At 37.9% G+C, this 17402-nt stretch overlaps 4 protein-coding genes across 5 annotated transcripts in view; 2 read left to right on the forward strand and 2 right to left on the reverse strand.

Moving 5' to 3' along the window:
* The window catches only part of LOC144661263 (uncharacterized), a 174214-nt gene that overhangs the window by 87443 nt on the left and 69369 nt on the right, over positions 1-17402 (reverse strand). The gene's annotated exons all lie outside the window — the stretch shown is intronic.
* LOC144661268 (uncharacterized) overlaps positions 1-17402 on the forward strand; it is a 69171-nt gene that overhangs the window by 9139 nt on the left and 42630 nt on the right. The window lies entirely within an intron of this gene.
* On the forward strand, positions 740-7231 carry LOC144661285 (translin-like). Its single transcript, XM_078521990.1, has 6 exons — positions 740-1519; positions 2780-2870; positions 3832-3931; positions 4362-4477; positions 5201-5283; positions 5750-7231. Exons 1-6 carry the CDS (start codon positions 1406-1408, stop codon positions 5972-5974), a joined length of 729 nt encoding a protein of 242 aa, XP_078378116.1. The 5' UTR covers positions 740-1405; the 3' UTR covers positions 5975-7231.
* Positions 10931-15075, reverse strand: LOC144661250 (uncharacterized). The gene has a single exon (XM_078521947.1). It carries the CDS (start codon positions 13562-13564, stop codon positions 11903-11905), a length of 1662 nt encoding a protein of 553 aa, XP_078378073.1. The 5' UTR covers positions 13565-15075; the 3' UTR covers positions 10931-11902.

Genomic DNA, 17402 nt, shown 5'->3' on the forward strand with positions numbered 1-17402 from the left:
CGGTGGTTTCATTTCGTTGTTTTGGGTTTTGGTACCTGCCGTCAATTGATTTTCTTTTGAAAATTAGGGGTGGTCCACAGGGGTGGTCCATGGACCGGGTCCACAAGGTGGTCCATGGACCGGGTCCACAGGGGTGGTCCATGGACCCGGGTCCATGTTTTGTATACGTCCACTCAAAAGCGGACTCACTACTTGGGAACTCAAACGGGGACTCACTACTAGGGAACTCAAAAGCGGACTCACTACTTGGGAACTCAAACGGGGACTCACTACTAGGGAACTCAAAAGCGGACTCACTACTTGGGAACTCAAACGGGGACTCACTACTAGGGAACTCAAAAGGGAACTCACTACTAGGAACTCAAAAGGGAACTCACTACTAGGGAACTCAAAAGGGAACTCACTACTAGAGAACTCAAAAGGGAACTCACTACTAGGGAACTCAAAAGGGAACTCACTACTAGGGAACTCAAAAGGGAACTCACTACTAGGGAACTCAAAAGGGAACTCTTGGAACTCACTACTAGGGAACTCAAAAGGGAACTCACTACTAGGGAACTCAAAAGGGAACTCACTACTAGGGAACTCAAAAGGGAACTCACTACTAGGGAACTCAAAAGGGAACTCCTGGAACTCACTACTAGGGAACTCAAAAGGGAACTCACTACTAGGGAACTCAAAAGGGAACTCACTACTAGGGAACTCAAAAGGGAACTCCTGGAACTCACTACTAGGGAACTCAAAAGGGAACTCACTACTAGGGAACTCAAAAGGGAACTCACTACTAGAGAACTCAAAAGGGAACTCCTGGAACTCACTACTAGGGAACTCAAAAGCGGACTCACTACTTGGGAACTCACTAAGGAACTCACTAACTCAATGGGGCTAGGGGAACTCAATAGCCAACGCCGAGATTAACTATATGCATCAAAACACATCAACCTTTTGTGTTCACTTCCTATGCTTAAGGGGGAAATATACCCGAAGGTCGTTTTTTCAAACGGATTTCACCGAAATTAATGCAAGGGAAAATGCCAAGAAAAAAATTCGTGCAAAGGGGAAGGCAAAGAAAAAAATCATGCAGAAGGAAAGTTCCTATTATAAAGCACTAAAAACACATGTCATTTTACACTTGATGAGATCGATTTTTCCACGAAAGATATGATATCAGGGAGAATGTTGAAAATAGCATTTTCGAGCCTAGAAATTTCAAACTTTTCTGGGGGAGCATGCCCCCAAACCCCCCTATACCTTTCTTCAGTCCTGTCCATTTTATCCTCTCTTGACCCCTGCCAAGCTTTGAAAATCGTCCCTGGTCCCGGAGAAGACCCTGGGACGAGAATAAGAATGCGCGCAGCATTTTAGATAGCACACCGCTGCACAACAAATACGTACACTCAACAACATGGCGGCCGAAGTGAAAGATAACAGTGACGTTACGGAAACAGAGGAAAAAACGCTTATCTCTTTGTTTGCTTCCTTTCAGGATTATTTATCAAATGACCAGGAAATAAGAGAGGTACGTTTTATGAGTTCTCACTGCTTGTTCGTTCCTGTAATTATAAATTCGTAAATCCATGTGGACTGTGTTGCACGCGCCTTGCAGCTTTGCTGCAGATCTCTGACTGTCCCGCTGCAGGCCCAGGCTAAATATATTAATCTTTTAACCAAAACTTGACCTTCTAGGTAAGTAAGAAAATCAACGCTTTGGGGGTATCAAATTGTAGTTAGAGGTGGCATCCTTTATTGGGGTCTTGTTCTCCTCCCCCCCCAACACCTTGGACATGGGGGCTGGGGAAGGGGGCGAATTTTTTTCCTTGTGAATTGTAATATCCATAGTGAACCACGAACCATGATTTTCCAAAACGTTCTCTAAATTATTATTATTATTTTTTTGTGAAGCATGATTTGCCGATAATATTATTTTTTGAGAATTGTGAAAGGGCCGTTTTATTTTCCATGAAACATCAATCATCAATTACCCCATCCCCCTTAGTACTACATCCATTGCACATTAATCCCTTTCAAAAAGAAAGAATCCTGCTTGACTTACCGTATTTATTTGGCTGTAAGCCAAGCGATTTTTTTACCAAATGTTACTGAGAACTGATCAAAACTTGACAAAATTGGGTGTTCAGCCTATAACCAAGTATTTCCGCCAAAAAAAATCCGATAGCAGTACAAAAGAGTTGAATTTGAAGGCTATAAGGCTAGCCGTGTGATCATCAACAAACAAAATTAATTGAAAAATTGGGAGTGTGACAAATCGGTAAAAAACTGCAGATGGAATGAAGCAAATACAAGGGAAAGAGGTATCAGTCATGTCACACTGTTTTTCATCTTTTTGAGTCAAGAAGAAACACTAATTGCTTGTGTGCATTTGCGCTACGAAGCCCGAGAGCAGCAACCATAAATGATGCAACTCCCATGGAAAAATAATTACTTTCAAAGGCAAATGAAGTGAGATCACTACTAACATTATTAGACACTTAATATTTTGAAAAAAGCGAAGGTTGGCACTTCATGGAATTACCATGAAGTTGCTTGAAGAGCTTTCAATTTTTTTAATGCGCCTTTTTTTTTCCACCTGTGATCATGTAAATTCATTTTGCCTGTTGAAAATCTTACCTATATCCCTGGAAAAGGAAGTTAGATTTGATACTAATGAAAGGAAAAAGATAAAACATGAAAAATCATTTGAAGAAAATGATGTCTTGATAGAGACTAACAGGGCTTTACATGTAAATAGGTACTGATGCTTGTGTGGTAAATTTTTCAGGGAATTAAGACAGTCATTCGTGACTTAGAACAATCTGCAAGAGAAGTCCTGGCTGTTTTACAAGCAGTACATCAATCTTCAAGTCCTGAAGGTACATGAAAGTCTCTTCTCAGTGTTTGGATATCCCGATTAAACACTGTCGTTTGTGTTTGATGCATTACATTAAATTCTCCCTCCTGATAACCAAACATAATTCCTTGCAATGTTAAATATTTGTGAGAACTTAACAGTACATCAACTGAAGACGATCTCCGAGTCAGGGCATCTAATAGGGTGCGGAAAAAAATAAAAATTATATGGAAATTTTCAGGAAGATTATGTGGAGGAATGTGTTGATTATGCAGAGAAAATCCTGGATTATGCGAAAATTCTAAAAATTCATTAAAAATGATATTAATAGTACGCAATGTTGTGATTACCCATAACTGACCTCAACTCGCATCTTTTCGCATAATTCATCAAAAATCGCATCAATTAAATTTGTACAAATTCGCTCGGTTAGAGAAAAGAAAAAAGAAATACACGCTTTAAATAAGTTTTAAAACAATTTAAACATTGTTTTTAAAGGTGGGTTACCAGTCAAAAACCTTGGAAAACCTCTGATATGTACACTGTAGTTTCCAAGCAAACAACACTACCCAGTACTTTGAGCAGGCATCTTCTTTTTTCGGTTTCCACTAAGCCATAAAAACATTCACACAAATAAAATTAATTTGCTTTCTGTCTTTGTTTTCTTGTTTTGTAGTGACATTTACAAGGCTGAATTCAGAATCTTTAAATCCTTCTATGAAGTCAAAAACATTGAAGAGTGTTTGCTTGTTCGAGGCTGCATGTTAACAATTGCGCCTTAAAATAATAACACAATCGGTGATATCTTGCCCCGTTCATACCTGCTGGTATGTGGATTATGATGTCATCAAAAGTTCTTAGTACAATGTTATTTGTGAGAACAATGACAGTACATCTAGACAATCTCTCCAGCACTGATTTTTGACTATTTATTGGTATGTAAGGAGAAAGAAGTTTTTGATCATGATCACTCTGGCTTTCAGCTGTGAAGAAGATTTGTGCTAAAAGCAGACAAATGCTCACTGTTGTCAAGTCACAGTATGCAAATCTTGTGGAGAAAATACCAGCTGGTCAATATTACAGGTCAGTAAGTACATTACCGGGTATATTTTTTCCTTAAGCATCACAGGGCTCCAGAATATATCTAATGTGTTTCAATTTGGCCAAAACTCGATGTGCGTTTCTTGCCCTTGCCCCTTCAATTGTTAACAAATAATTTGGTGGAGAAAGGCACTCTGAGAGTAAAAGTATCTTGCCCAAGAACACAACAGAATAACACCAGCCAGGGTTTGGACTTGATCTTGAATCCAAGGTGGTGTTTGAACAACTTGTCAAAATAGTGACTCAGGGGGGGGGGGACTGCAATGGACCAACAAGAGGTGTAGAGATCCTTTTAGTTACATGTAGTTGCCTCATGCTACAGAAAGGGGACTTACAGTGTAAGGACTCAGAAGTCCTCTGACACTGATAAGCCAGCTGTGTGTTTTAAATTCTTATGTTTTTTTTATTGTAGATTTTGTGACCACTGGCGCTTTGTGAGTCAACGGTTTGCCTTTCTTGGAGCATTTATTGTGTACCTGGAAAGTGATCCACTCATTACTAGACCAGAGCTGGCAGAAATGCTTGGAGGTAAATTGGCCAAAAGCTAACAGTAAGATGTGCATATTAATTGTCAGATGCAATTGAATAGCATTTCCTTTGCGAACATGAAAATCTTACAAATTTTACCCTTGGTGGGGTACTCAGATTCATAGTGAGGGGGAGGCAGTCCATCCAGAGTACCGTATTTTCTCGATTAAACGCCGAAAATCAACCCCTTAGACAATTATTAAAGGTTGAGTATGTTTTAAAAATAATGTCTAATTATATAGCTGTCAAAAATAATGAATGAAAATCATTTCTTAGAAACATAGGGCTTGAAATAAACGCCGGCCCTATAGGGACAAGTTTGAAATAAACACCGGGGTGTTAAATCGAGAAAATACGGTACATTCAAACTTCTATTAAGCACTCAACCTTAGGAAATAGCAAACTGAGCATTTAATAGAAGAAAAATAATGTAGCATTGCAAATAATTATTGAACTAGAATGCCAGAAAAATTGCATATTTACATCAATTTATATTGTTGTGAAAAACAGTTACTGTAATAGAAAATAATAAGTAAAAGATCAAGTCATTACATGTTCAAGGAAGTGCATGCAGGTAAACAAAGGGAAGGTAATGAAGGCTGACCAGTTTGCTTTTCTTCCCTTTGTTCACCCACTTGTTCACATTTCTCCACAAACAGGGAACTACAGAACAATCTACAGTAAGCTGACTCTTGATGTTTTATCTACATTTCTCTTTTGCAGTCCAAGTAGAGCGGTCATCTGATGGTTTCCATATTGACTTGGATGATTTTTTAACTGGACTTCTTCTTCTTGCAAATGAACTGGTAAGTTGCTTGAATCATGATACCTGATGCTGCAACTAGGAGCTTTTAATAAGCAAACCACAATGGAAATAACAAAGAAAAGGTCATCAAACAAAATTAATTACTAAATTAATGAACTGAACAACTGCTCTACCAGTTCTGATTAGCTTGGAGAACCCCATTGGCCAAGAACCATGACAGCTATTTTTCCGGCTTGGACATGCATTATGATATCTTCTATCGTATTTTTTATATATATTTTGGGTGGATGCATGGATGGACGGATGGACTGACAAACGGACAAAGGAGGGACAGACTGATGGGTGGACAAATGGACAAAGACCTACAATACAGTAAAATTACAATATTACTTAATGCTGATTTAGTATTCTCAAAGATATTGAGAGCATAGTAAAACTACTACAATCCACATTTATTGAATTTCCAACCAAATATTTTGTATGTTTGACTGTTTTTTTTTTTTCAGTCACGGTTTGCAGTGAACAGTGTAACCTCAGCAGATTACGGCCGACCTTACAAAATAGCTGTATTTGTGGCTGAGCTAGACGCTGGCTTCAGACTGTTAAATCTTAAAAATGACTCTCTCAGAAAGAAGTTTGATGGCCTCAAATATGACCTCAAGAAAATTGAAGAAGTGGTTTACGATCTGACCATCAGAGGACTAAAACCAGCTGTGGAAGAGGCCAGTTAAAAGAGACAAATCAAAGCCTGTGGGGGTGAGGGAGAGGAGGGCCTGGATGAATGTGGCTCTGTGGACTGAAATGTCCCTGCGAGATGTTGACGTGACCACAAACACAGCAAACTTGCCACATAATATCTCTCAATGTGCTGTTGTATTACTGCTCCCGCTGATAAAAATGTCTGCTTGCAAGAGACTAGCTACTGCAATCTTTCATCCAAATCAGTCTGACTATTTTATACGTGGTTATTGCAGTGCAACCAAAATCACTGGACATGGTTAATATTACATGTATATCTTTACATAGTGGCTATCTTCTCTTAATCAGGCGGAATATTGACAACGTACATTGACCAAATGGACGGGAACAATTTTCCCATGTTAATTGACTGAAATAAGAAAGAAACATGTGTTTTCTTCATTCTCCGTTGTGTCCGCAAGCATAAAACCAAAGCCATATCTGTTCATTAGCTGTAAGTAAGAATTTATTTTGTCATGGATTCCACAAATTAACCTGTTTGTTATATTGGAGTTCATCTTGTTGGGGCTTACAAGACTTACTTGGTTCTTGACAATTGACTGAGATTTCATCCGTTTGTGTTGGAACGGTTGCCTAGTAACAGGTGTCATTTCTAAGGAGTGATCACTTATTATTTTATTGGATAATAAAAATCAGGTTTTGAGTTCTTATCGGCAAATTTTCCTTTAACAGCACTTTCTCACTGAAGAACAATAGATTAAATTAGGTTATACCAGTCTTGGTAATGCTTAATACTATGAGAAGTGTTGATGATAATAATGGCTCACTAATGGCATACCAGTGTATAACAACTGAATACATAAATTTTCTCAAAGTCGTTCGCTTCTTATTTCCGGGTTAAGTGGTTGTAGACCCCGGGTGTGCTCAAATTGTAGGCAAGTCAACTGAATACATGTTATGTGAGTGAACATTTCTCTGTACAGTATCGTATGGACATAATTTGTGCTCCTATTCCACAGTTCAGATAAGCCACTGTAGCTAGGATGCCCTGTTTTCAGGAATTGCTTCTTGATTTTCAATCACTATGTAATTGTACTCACAGGGTTCTAAACTATTTGAGAATTTTGCACTTAACCAGGGCTTAACCAGGGAGAAGGGAGGTTCTCGAAGTATACATGACGGGGGAGTCAGACATAAATTATTTTTGGGGTTTAAAATTTACACACTCGGTATTTTTTTGGGTCAAGAGATCGGTCACATATTTTTTAAGGTCTTAAAAAAATGTGCATATTTTTGGTTCTTATCTACGAGCAAACTTTTCATTTTGGGTTTTCATTGCAATCAGTGAATCAGATAAAATTAATATTCTTTCAAACTTTTTTTTCAGCGACCTGCTTTAGAAAGTTCTGTTTAAGTGAACTGATAATCAGTATTGAGGTATTTAAGTCTTGTATTTTTGGGGGTTGGAAATTTTGATGTCAGGTTCTAAATACGTACCTGACATCAAAATTTCCAACCCCCAAAAAATACAAGACTTAAATACCTCAATACTGATTATCAGTTCACTTAAACAGAACTGGGTCTAAAACTCCAGGCTTGTGTATTTTGGGGGGTTTGCAATATGAAGCTCCGTTGGACCCCTCCCGTCATGTTCACTTTGAGTACCCCCCTGGGGGCCTTAATTTGATTATTTTTGGTCTTTTGAAGCTGTACCCCACCCTGGTTCCCAGGGTCTCTCTTCTTCCTGTCCCTTGGAGCAAGAAAAAGAAGGGCTCCAGAGAGCGGGAGAAAAGAGAGACCTTGGGAACAGCCTGAGCTTGGGTGTTTCCACATTTAGATGCCTGTGAATGAAAAATCATGTATCAAAATCCCACATCCAACCTTGAAAAGTGTAAGTGAGCAAAAAATAAGGGGAGAGGTGCCTGCGTCCACTCACCATTCTTTGCACTAATCCCATATTTCACCCTGCTCCCCAGCTAATGGAATGCCTTAAACAAGCTTGGTATGAGATTTGTAAATGCATCGATTCCCTGTTAGATGTCTTCTTAGAGATATAGTAATGGGAAGTGTTTTTGTTTTAAAAACAGTGAATTAGAGGAACAAGTGTTTGCAGAAAAATTTGGATAAACAAGTGTTTGACAAGAACACCTAGTATGTATTAAATTTTATTTTGGTTGGTAATTCTTTGTGATCTCATGGGCGACATGTGGATCCAAGAGGAACAATTTAAGAAGTTTTCAGTGGATGGTGAATTCTTGCATTTCAGCAACTTTGTAAATTTTTATTCTAATTTAATTTTATAGTTAAAACTATTTTAAACTACACATGCACACTGGTATTGAGTACGAAGAGAGCAAACAAAAATGACAGACACAAGTTTTTGTGCATATTTAAGAATTATTGGTTAAACAGGAAGGAATCATCCACATTTATTTTTAAGCGATGACATAATCGCTTATTGCCATGACACGACGGGCTCTTTTAGTTTGTCGCGATCGAACAGAAATCAAGTTTAACTTAACAAGAAATTGCCGCGTAGAACACAAATTCAAAATACTCCCGTGCAATAATTAGAATGGAACACTACAATGTATAAACGAAGGAGATAAATTATAAATGATGAGATCTATTAGATTTAGTAGACAGAAATTTCTAATTCTTATAATATAAAGGGCCGCTGTGAGCAAGAGACCGTTTGACCTTTCTTTAAAAGCTTACTAGTGCATATCGTATCAGATGTCACACTATAATATAACGCAATCTCTGTTGAGACAACATAGGGAAATAAAAAAAAAATTAGAATATAAAATAAAATATAACTGTTGTTCAATTGAGCAAATCTACAAAGAAAATGTATTAATTGCATCTTTTGCCTGTATTTATTTAAATTCAATCCGATCCTAACTATGCTATGCTATTTATACAATCACTTACATTGCTTCTTATGTTTGAAAAATTACCGGGTACTTTCGATGCTGAAGTGAAAACTGCTCTATTAAAAAACAGTAATTGTATTTAACAATTACCAGTACTGGTATTATGATAAAATAAGTGGTAACTGCAAACAGTTACGATTTATTAAGCCAGCCGCACACAAGAGCAACTAGCTGAGCTATTCGCCTCACGTGCCCGTTTGCTCAGCCATTTACTCACTGCACATTTCACCGCAGACAGTGAGGAAAGTGCTTTAAAGTTTGATTTGGAAGCCGTCATGTTGAATCATGTGAGCATTCTGCATGTGTTTATTGGTCAGTTGATATTTCTGGCTGGGGATGCACACGTTGAGGATTTTTTCCTCTCAAGCAAAAACACTTCAAACATGATGAATATTTTCCTCAAGGCCTCGCGAGGTAAAATTCTCACGAAAAATGCCTGCACACGAGATAAATCTGCTGAGCAAATAGGCACGTGAAGGCTGTTTAACTACTAAAGGCAGAAATTATTATATAATGGTAAGGTATAGCAAAAAATTTCTAAGGCATTTGCTTACTTCTATTTTTTGGCTATTTTGTTTATTTATACCTGACTGCACTGAGTATAATTAATGGTAACTCAAGTTCAAAAGCTATACTGTCAAACAATGCTTATTAATAAAATTTCTGATACATATATACATAATACATATAGTGGCTATTTTTTATACATTTATAATAGACTGGAATCATTGAGCACTATACCCCACTAGGGAGCCTGTTCAGAGGCTAGTAGTCGTGCTTTTACTGCACCGTCAAATATTGCTGAACTTTTTTGAAAATATACTGCAATTGAAATGTCAAGTTAGGGTGTTAACCACTTTCCACCAGCCACTCACAGAGTTGAATGCACTTATCTAATCTGCTGAGGATTACTGCTAGTTTTATAAATTTATAATAGACTGGTATCATTGAGCACTATACCCCACTGCGGGACCTGTTCACAGACTAGTATCTGTGCTTTTAGGACACCATCAAATTGAAAAATCTGAAACTTTTTCAAATTTATACATGAAATGTCATTTTACCATGACTGACCATTTTCTTTTAGCAAGTCTTATAAATGTAATTTTCAAATAACAGAGGGCTCACATCACAAAAACGATATTTCTGTGAGGCCCTGTGAGGAAACACAAGAATATTAATTGATAAAAAAGGCAATAATAAAATATTAAAACATTTTTCAATATAAAAACTATCAAGTGCTAAAAGCTAAAAAAAGTTATCATAAAAAGTTAACTACAAATGTTACAATAAAGAATTAATTAAAAACATGATTTTTGATACACTGCTTAAGGGAGGTCCTTCTTTACTATACATCTGGACAGAGCAGTCAAAGGAATTGCTGAAGACAGCATTTTGTGGCAAGTGATTTTGGAGCATTTTGAAAGGAAAAATAGCGAATTTTATTTGGGGAAACGAGTGCTTTGTAAAAATTATTATTGTGTGCATGTGAAGAGCCCCAGTCCAAAACTGCGTGTAAGAATTTTAAATTCTTAAAACTTGTAGGAAAGAAGGAATACTTGCTATTTTTTTCTGTGAATCAGAGATAACATAGCCTTCTTTATGATCAAACACATGGAATTACCATTTACATGTAAAATGGAAGGCTATTACATAGAAAATTCACAAATACGGGTGTTTATTATATGTCATGAGGTTTATAACAAATTATGCAAATTTCATAAATCCATGCATAGAGCCTGGGGTAATTGAATTCGTTAAGAAACTTAACTTTAAATACCGTGTAGAGAAACTTATATAAAAATTTAGACTAGTTAAAAGTATTTGTTAGTAAGTTAGGCTTTATCGGTTAAATTGTGTAACTTGATGTATTTTTATCTTCTTTTTTTTTTTTTTTTTGTAACTGTGTTTTTTTTTTCACTTTCTCAGTGTAACGTGTGATATTAAATAAATGCATTAAAAAAAAAAAAATAAAAAAAAAAAATAAATAAATCCATGCAGACATTCTTTCATCTTTATTTTGTTGTTGTTGTTGTTGTTGTTGTTGTTTTCTGGTCAAGTGACTTGTCAAATATTGTCACGATTTGAAAGTCTTAAAGCTGGACTCTTGAATGCAACAAACCAGTGAAAAATATGCTTTTCTGTGTAAGGTCTGGTTTACAAAATATGATGGTTAAAAATCTTCCACTGCAGCAAATTGGTTAGAAGACCGCCCCCCGCCCCGCCCCGCCCCACCCTCCTCTTATAAAGAAGAAATTATTTTGTGTCTTTAAACTTCTTGACAAATTTTGTATAAAAGTCTATGCCTTCTCTAATATACTGAGACTCAAATATCATCAAATACAAAGTAAACAACTCACACAGACTGTAACCATGAACAGGAATACAGCTGGGAAACAGAGACATCTAACTTTATACCATTAGATCATGATAAAAAGGCATTTTCCTGAGCGCCTTACAATGCACATGAGCTACGAATAAAGGGTGTGACTGAAGAAAAAACCTTGGTTTGACTTGTTGCTTTGACAATGTGACATCACAAAACTGTAAGTGATGAGTCAATTACAAGTGAGGACTCTATTGTTTTTAAAAATCAATAGTCACCCCTCCCACTGCAGGAATTTAAATTTGACACGGTTTACCTTTAATTCTTTGAGACTTGTCCTCAAAACTTTCCTTTCCACATTCTGTAAATAACCCGTCTTTATACAAAATGCTACTGCTATTGTGAAGTAATTAAGTAAAACATGCTGCCGGAAGGCACAAAAATATGAAGTTCTCAAAAATTTTCAAAACAGCATTAGCTTAAATGATTTTGCATTATGAGGAGAAACTCATTTTAGCTTAGTATTTTAGGATTTATGTATACACAACATCCATGCCATGTTTACATTGCTATTGTTATTTGTTTTAAACTTTTTATGTAAACAAGTTTCCACACTGAAACAGTTTTATGCTTCTTGTTTCATAACATCATTTTACATTATTTTAAAATATCAGTTTTGCACCCCGGCATCATATTTTTTAAATAACGAGTACCTTTTCTTTACAAACTACAGCAATGCGTCCCTCAGTAGTCACTGTTATCCCTCCTACGCCACCAATCTGTCCATCATGGATTTGAGTGCTGCGCACAAACTCGCCATCTTTGGTGTAAACTTCCACCAGCAGGTGATCTTTCCCTCGTTGTTTACCAGCGATGACAACATGTCCACTTGCCCGGTGAAATGCAATTCTAGGATACAAATAACGTACTCGGAGTTTAAACTTGTTAAGATGGTCGCCATGTTCACTGAATATGTGAACACAGGAATCCTCCCAGTCCACTACCATAACACGGCCATCATTAGCAGCAGTGATATCAAATGCACGCTTCAATATGTCTTCACCAAACGAGCAAACAAACTGACCATCAGTCTCATGCACATCAACCACATCATCTAACCACCTCAGTACGCTCAGTACCAGTACTTTGCCACTGTCGGTGACTGTCAGTCCGCCCCAGCTCCCTCCCCTCACAGGAAACTTGTGATGCAGGTCAGCGGTGTTGTTAAATTCGTAAACAACGTACTCATTTTTTTCGTACTCATATCTCTTCGCTACAGGCTTTTCCAATCTGGCCAAAACATAGATACTGTCCTTCATGTCTGTGGCTACATCAAGAACATATAACTTTGTATGTACGTCATCTTTAGGGAGACTGAAAAGACTCATAAATGTTCCAGTGCTGTCAAACACCTTTACGTTACCATCCTCAAGGTCTCCTACAATGAATTGTCCGCTGGAGTTTGTAGCGATACCACGCGGCCACTCCAGCTTGTGCTCCTCTCCACCCTCCTGACCAAATGACCATGTTACACAACAGTGCTCCATGCCCTGTTTACGCAGAACTTCAGTTACTCTTCCGTCACGCAATGGGTCAATTTTCTCTTCTCCAATAATAACAGTAGGGCAAATCGAGAGAGGAACGTCTTTGATGACTGTTAGCGTGACATCGTAAATGACACGATTCACGTGACAAACACTAGAAATTATTTTCCTGCGTTCGTCTTTACCTAAAAAGCCCCTCACTGCCTGAATGCCTTTCTTGAGCTGAACATCAAAACTATTCTGAATTGCGGACAAAGAGTTTAGTTCTTTAATGCATACTCTACACGGTTCGACTGCGTCCGCGGGATTGTCTACTGTCTCCAGTATTGTCGCCATAACTCGATATTGCATTGCGAGAATGCGATCAGATGTTTCTAGAGCTTCATTGTTAAAAGCTCTCGTTGCTTCTCTGCGAGCATCTTTGAACCTCTCTTTTGCGTTGAAAAGTGCCCTGGTAGCTGATTCGTCCAGGTCTGTAAGCTCCAAGGTTCTCATTCCTTCCGCGAGAGAAATTGCCTCAGTACAAGCTGCTTGTGTTGTTACCGCGCTGTTCTCACTTCTGCCGGACCTTGCCTTATCAAATACTTTATACAGCAATTCTATTCCTTCCTCAAAGAAGCTGATACTTGCTAGCAAATCTTTCCTTGATAATCCATCCAACTTGGACTTGACATCGTCGATTTCACGCACGATCAAACGACAAAATTTTTGTTGTGTTACATCGCCATCTTTCAGCTTCTCCGCTGCCTTATCTCTGCCTTTATTCACAAGCAAGCCAATGGTGGCTTTGAACACGGCTGTTACAATCGAAGACATAACCGTCAAGTAAAGAAAAACTCAAAAGCTGTGGCGTGTTCAATACAAATGCTGCAAATGATCTTGTCGTGGCATGTCGTCGCAATGAATGAGAAAACATTCCAGGAATCAGGAATGAAGAAAAACAAATAGAATATCAGATTAAAAGGTCAGTATTTTTCGCAATCGACCTGGAATGGACTTAACAGTATTTGCAATTCCATTGAACTTTTACGGATACAATTTTGAGACACGCACTTGCTTTCTGCTCTAACATCTAAAACCGGAGCAGTTCAGATCTCACTGACAGATTAATCCAGGATTAGCACGAATTTTGATTTCAGCTTTTCAACTTTTCAGTGAGATTTTTTGTTTATATTATTCACCATTTAGTTTTGCCGTCTAATTATCCAAAAATCCACAAAACATAAGCATCAAAAACAATTTTATATAAGAGAAAAGGAACCCTCGATTAACTTTTAATCGGCTTTCGAACAACCCGGCCCAGAATATTTGAACAACCGGACCCAGTGGATGCCAAAGGGTTTTTTTTTCACGATCGCAGCTTCGCCGCCCACAAATAGTGTCTTTCCTGCCAAAAAGAAAAAACCCTCTGGAACCCAGGGTATAAGCTAATCGATCTAGCAGGGAACAAGCTGTTTCTTCGTTTCCCCATGATTTTTTTTCATAAATTGGGGGTGCGAAAAATGGACTAGGTTTGTGTTGCGTGCTCGGCCGATTTGGAAATTACTCTTCCCTGCCTATATTACTCCATGAAAAGTTAGTGTGATAAACTGACACTATAGTTAAGCCAATCGAATAAGTATATTCAACAAGTTCATGGTATCTAAATGTACTCATTAAAAATCTCGTGAAATACCCAGCTATAGCTTAATGTAAATGATGTTTGCACTTTTGTATAACTTTTGTCAGTGGAGTAAATATTTCCGGTAAAAATTTTCCAGAATGTTTTTCTTTATTGTTATTTTCCTAGATCTTAAAAACAAAAGCAAATTTGAAAAAATAGAGCGCGCACAGTTTGTTTCCACACGTATGCGATTCGATATACACTAGGTTACACAACACTTTCTTTCTATTCTACGAGCGCGCGTTTGATATGAGATGGTAGTAACAACGATTTCGATATCCAACAAGCGCGAGTGGAATAATTATTTTATTAAAAACGACCAAAGAATTTGAGTTCCTCGTCTGTTCTCGTTGACGCGTATCGGCTACCATATTTGTGGTCAATGGTATGTAAGCTCATATACCATTGCCTATTAACCAATAAAACTCAGTATTTGCAATACAGTATACTATTGTTAGTTTTCAATAATGTCGAATACCTTATTGTTACTTATTTTCGCGGGAACTTAATTTCGCGAAAATAGAACGGGCATATTTCGCGGGACTTAAATTTCGCGATTTGGCTCAAAAAATACGTTTAAAGGAACTAAATTTCGCGAAAATTGTCGAAATACTGGTCTGCATAAACAAAAGTAAGTCTCACAAGTGACACAACTGATTTTCCCCACTGACCAAAACTATTTAACAAAACGAAACCTAAAACAGTTTGACATGTTCCTTAAAAAAAATATAGCTAGTTTGACGACTGTATATAATTTGAGAATTTAGAGGTATAAAGATCTTTTGAGGTCCTTGTTTTTCACTTCATGTGTTGTAACGTCCGCTCCTTATTGACAAAGTCCAGTCCATTCCAAACTTTATCGGTTCATCCTCTGCCACTGATCTGACTGATCTTTGTTGAAGTGATGATTGACAGGTGGACATTTGTCAAATGAACAGGAAATCAGACGATATAAATAGAGCAGCAGATACTAAGGCCACGTGCTTTTTCTCATGTCACTTAGTGTTTTGCAATTATCAAGTTGCTAAACTTGACAACCTGCCAGTGATTTCAAGATCTCTTTGCGACTCGCTGTCTGAGGAATTTGGCCCCCGAATAACACAAATCACCAGGCAAACCAAGCTGATAGATTGTTATTTCGCTTCAATCAAAATAGAGGTTGCAGATGATTACCTAATATCTTTCCCCCATACAAATTGAAGAAATGCGCGCACAACACAACAGGAAGGCACGAGGTCGGGCTTATCTACCAACCGGTCAAACCACAGAATTGGACAGAAATAAAGCATATTTGTGAAGACCAACTTCTCTTTGTCGACTTTATAAACATGGATTACATACGGCATGAAACTTAAAATGGAAGCGATGTGTTTTAAAAGACAGAGCTGGAGAGAACTTTTGACAAGGAAAATCAGACCCCGGGGGTGTACTTGACCTAAGTTTAGGTATAGGGGTGCCGCTGGAGGTTTGAAACCCTGACCCTGTTTAGGACAATAAAAACTTAAAATGGCTACCCTGTGTAGGACAACACCCCCTATTCTAAGACCCTATTTAGGACAAAGGACAACATCAACAATCATTTACGCTTTATGGTGATTGCGTCCCATACGCGATGTTTGAAGCATTGAAATGCAAAAACGCCTATCCGGCCGAATAAAATAATGCTTTTTATTGAAGCGAAAGCGAAAACAATGTAAATACATGGACGACAGTCTTGCAGCCATACCCTGACTAGGACAGCTTCAGGCCCTGTTTAGGACAGAGGAGCTTGAAATTATATACCCTGTTCAGGACCGGAGGAGTCAAAAACCATACCCTATCCAGCGGCACGTCCCCGTATAGGCCATATAGGGGAGTGCCCCCCCCCCCGGGAATCAGACGAAATGCGAGTAATGTAAAGAGCCCAAGTGCGGCCTCCCACGCAGATGATCTTTGAGCTCATCACGCAATGTTGACCCTCACTAAGCTATTGCGTCAATTGTGTTTATTGTGTTTTTAAACAGGATTGTTTATCTTAAATAAACGGGCAACATTTGACTGTTGCAATTTTATCTTTGGGCTCATCGTGCAATGTTGACCCTCACTAAGCTATTGCGTCAATTGTGTTTAGTTTGTTTTTAAACAGGATTGTTTATCTTAAATAAACGGGCAACATTTGACTGTTTTGTACAATGCAATTTTATTTTAAGCTTATATAAGGCAATACAATGCGATTTTATTTTATATAATGCATGCAGTACAATGCGATTAAATTTCTGATCACACGGTTAGCAAATTCTTCTTTAGATTTCGCTGTTAGAGCGATTTTCGATTAAATGTCGTAAAATCAAAACCAAAGTTATCACTCTGGCCAATCGAAAAAGACGCAGACAATCCACAGTGAACCAATCAAACCTCGAAGCAAATGCATGAAGCCGGCACGAAGCGAGGGAAAAAAGTGTGTGCAAATCAAGATTAGTTTAAGCTTTACTTCTGATTGGCTGAGAAAGTAGCGCGAGTTCTTTAAACCGTCACTCGCAAAACGAAAGCAATCGTAAATCAGCTGAAAGTGAAAACTGTTGTATTTCTTGTCCAAATTCAAAACCTATGACGATTTGAGGCGGTGATTTGATTTCAGGTGCTCAATAAATGCTTTCATAGCTCCAACCCAGACGTTCTTTTGACTCGTCACGCAATCTTTCCTCTCTTACGAACGTCGTTTTTTGGGGGAAAAGAATGCGTGACCAGCCAAAAGAACGTCTTCGAAAGAGGCTTATGCTTCCATGACTCCACTGCTTTTGTTTGTCCCTTTGAGGTATCCGTAGCTACTATTATCTTTTAGTTGGGTATTCATTTTAATCCTGACGCCAATTTTATCTTAATGTGACATTACATGGCGGCTAAAGATTGTTCCAACCTACATCCGCTAATCCATGTGGATAGTCGCTAGTTCCAAGAAATGAAGGTGTTGTAACCATGGTAACATGTCAAATGTAAATAATAGAATACGAG

The sequence above is a fragment of the Oculina patagonica genome, chromosome 7, assembly GCF_052425735.1.
Source record: "Oculina patagonica isolate OP01 chromosome 7, crgOcupat, whole genome shotgun sequence".
NCBI classification, from domain to species: Eukaryota; Metazoa; Cnidaria; class Anthozoa; order Scleractinia; family Oculinidae; genus Oculina; species Oculina patagonica.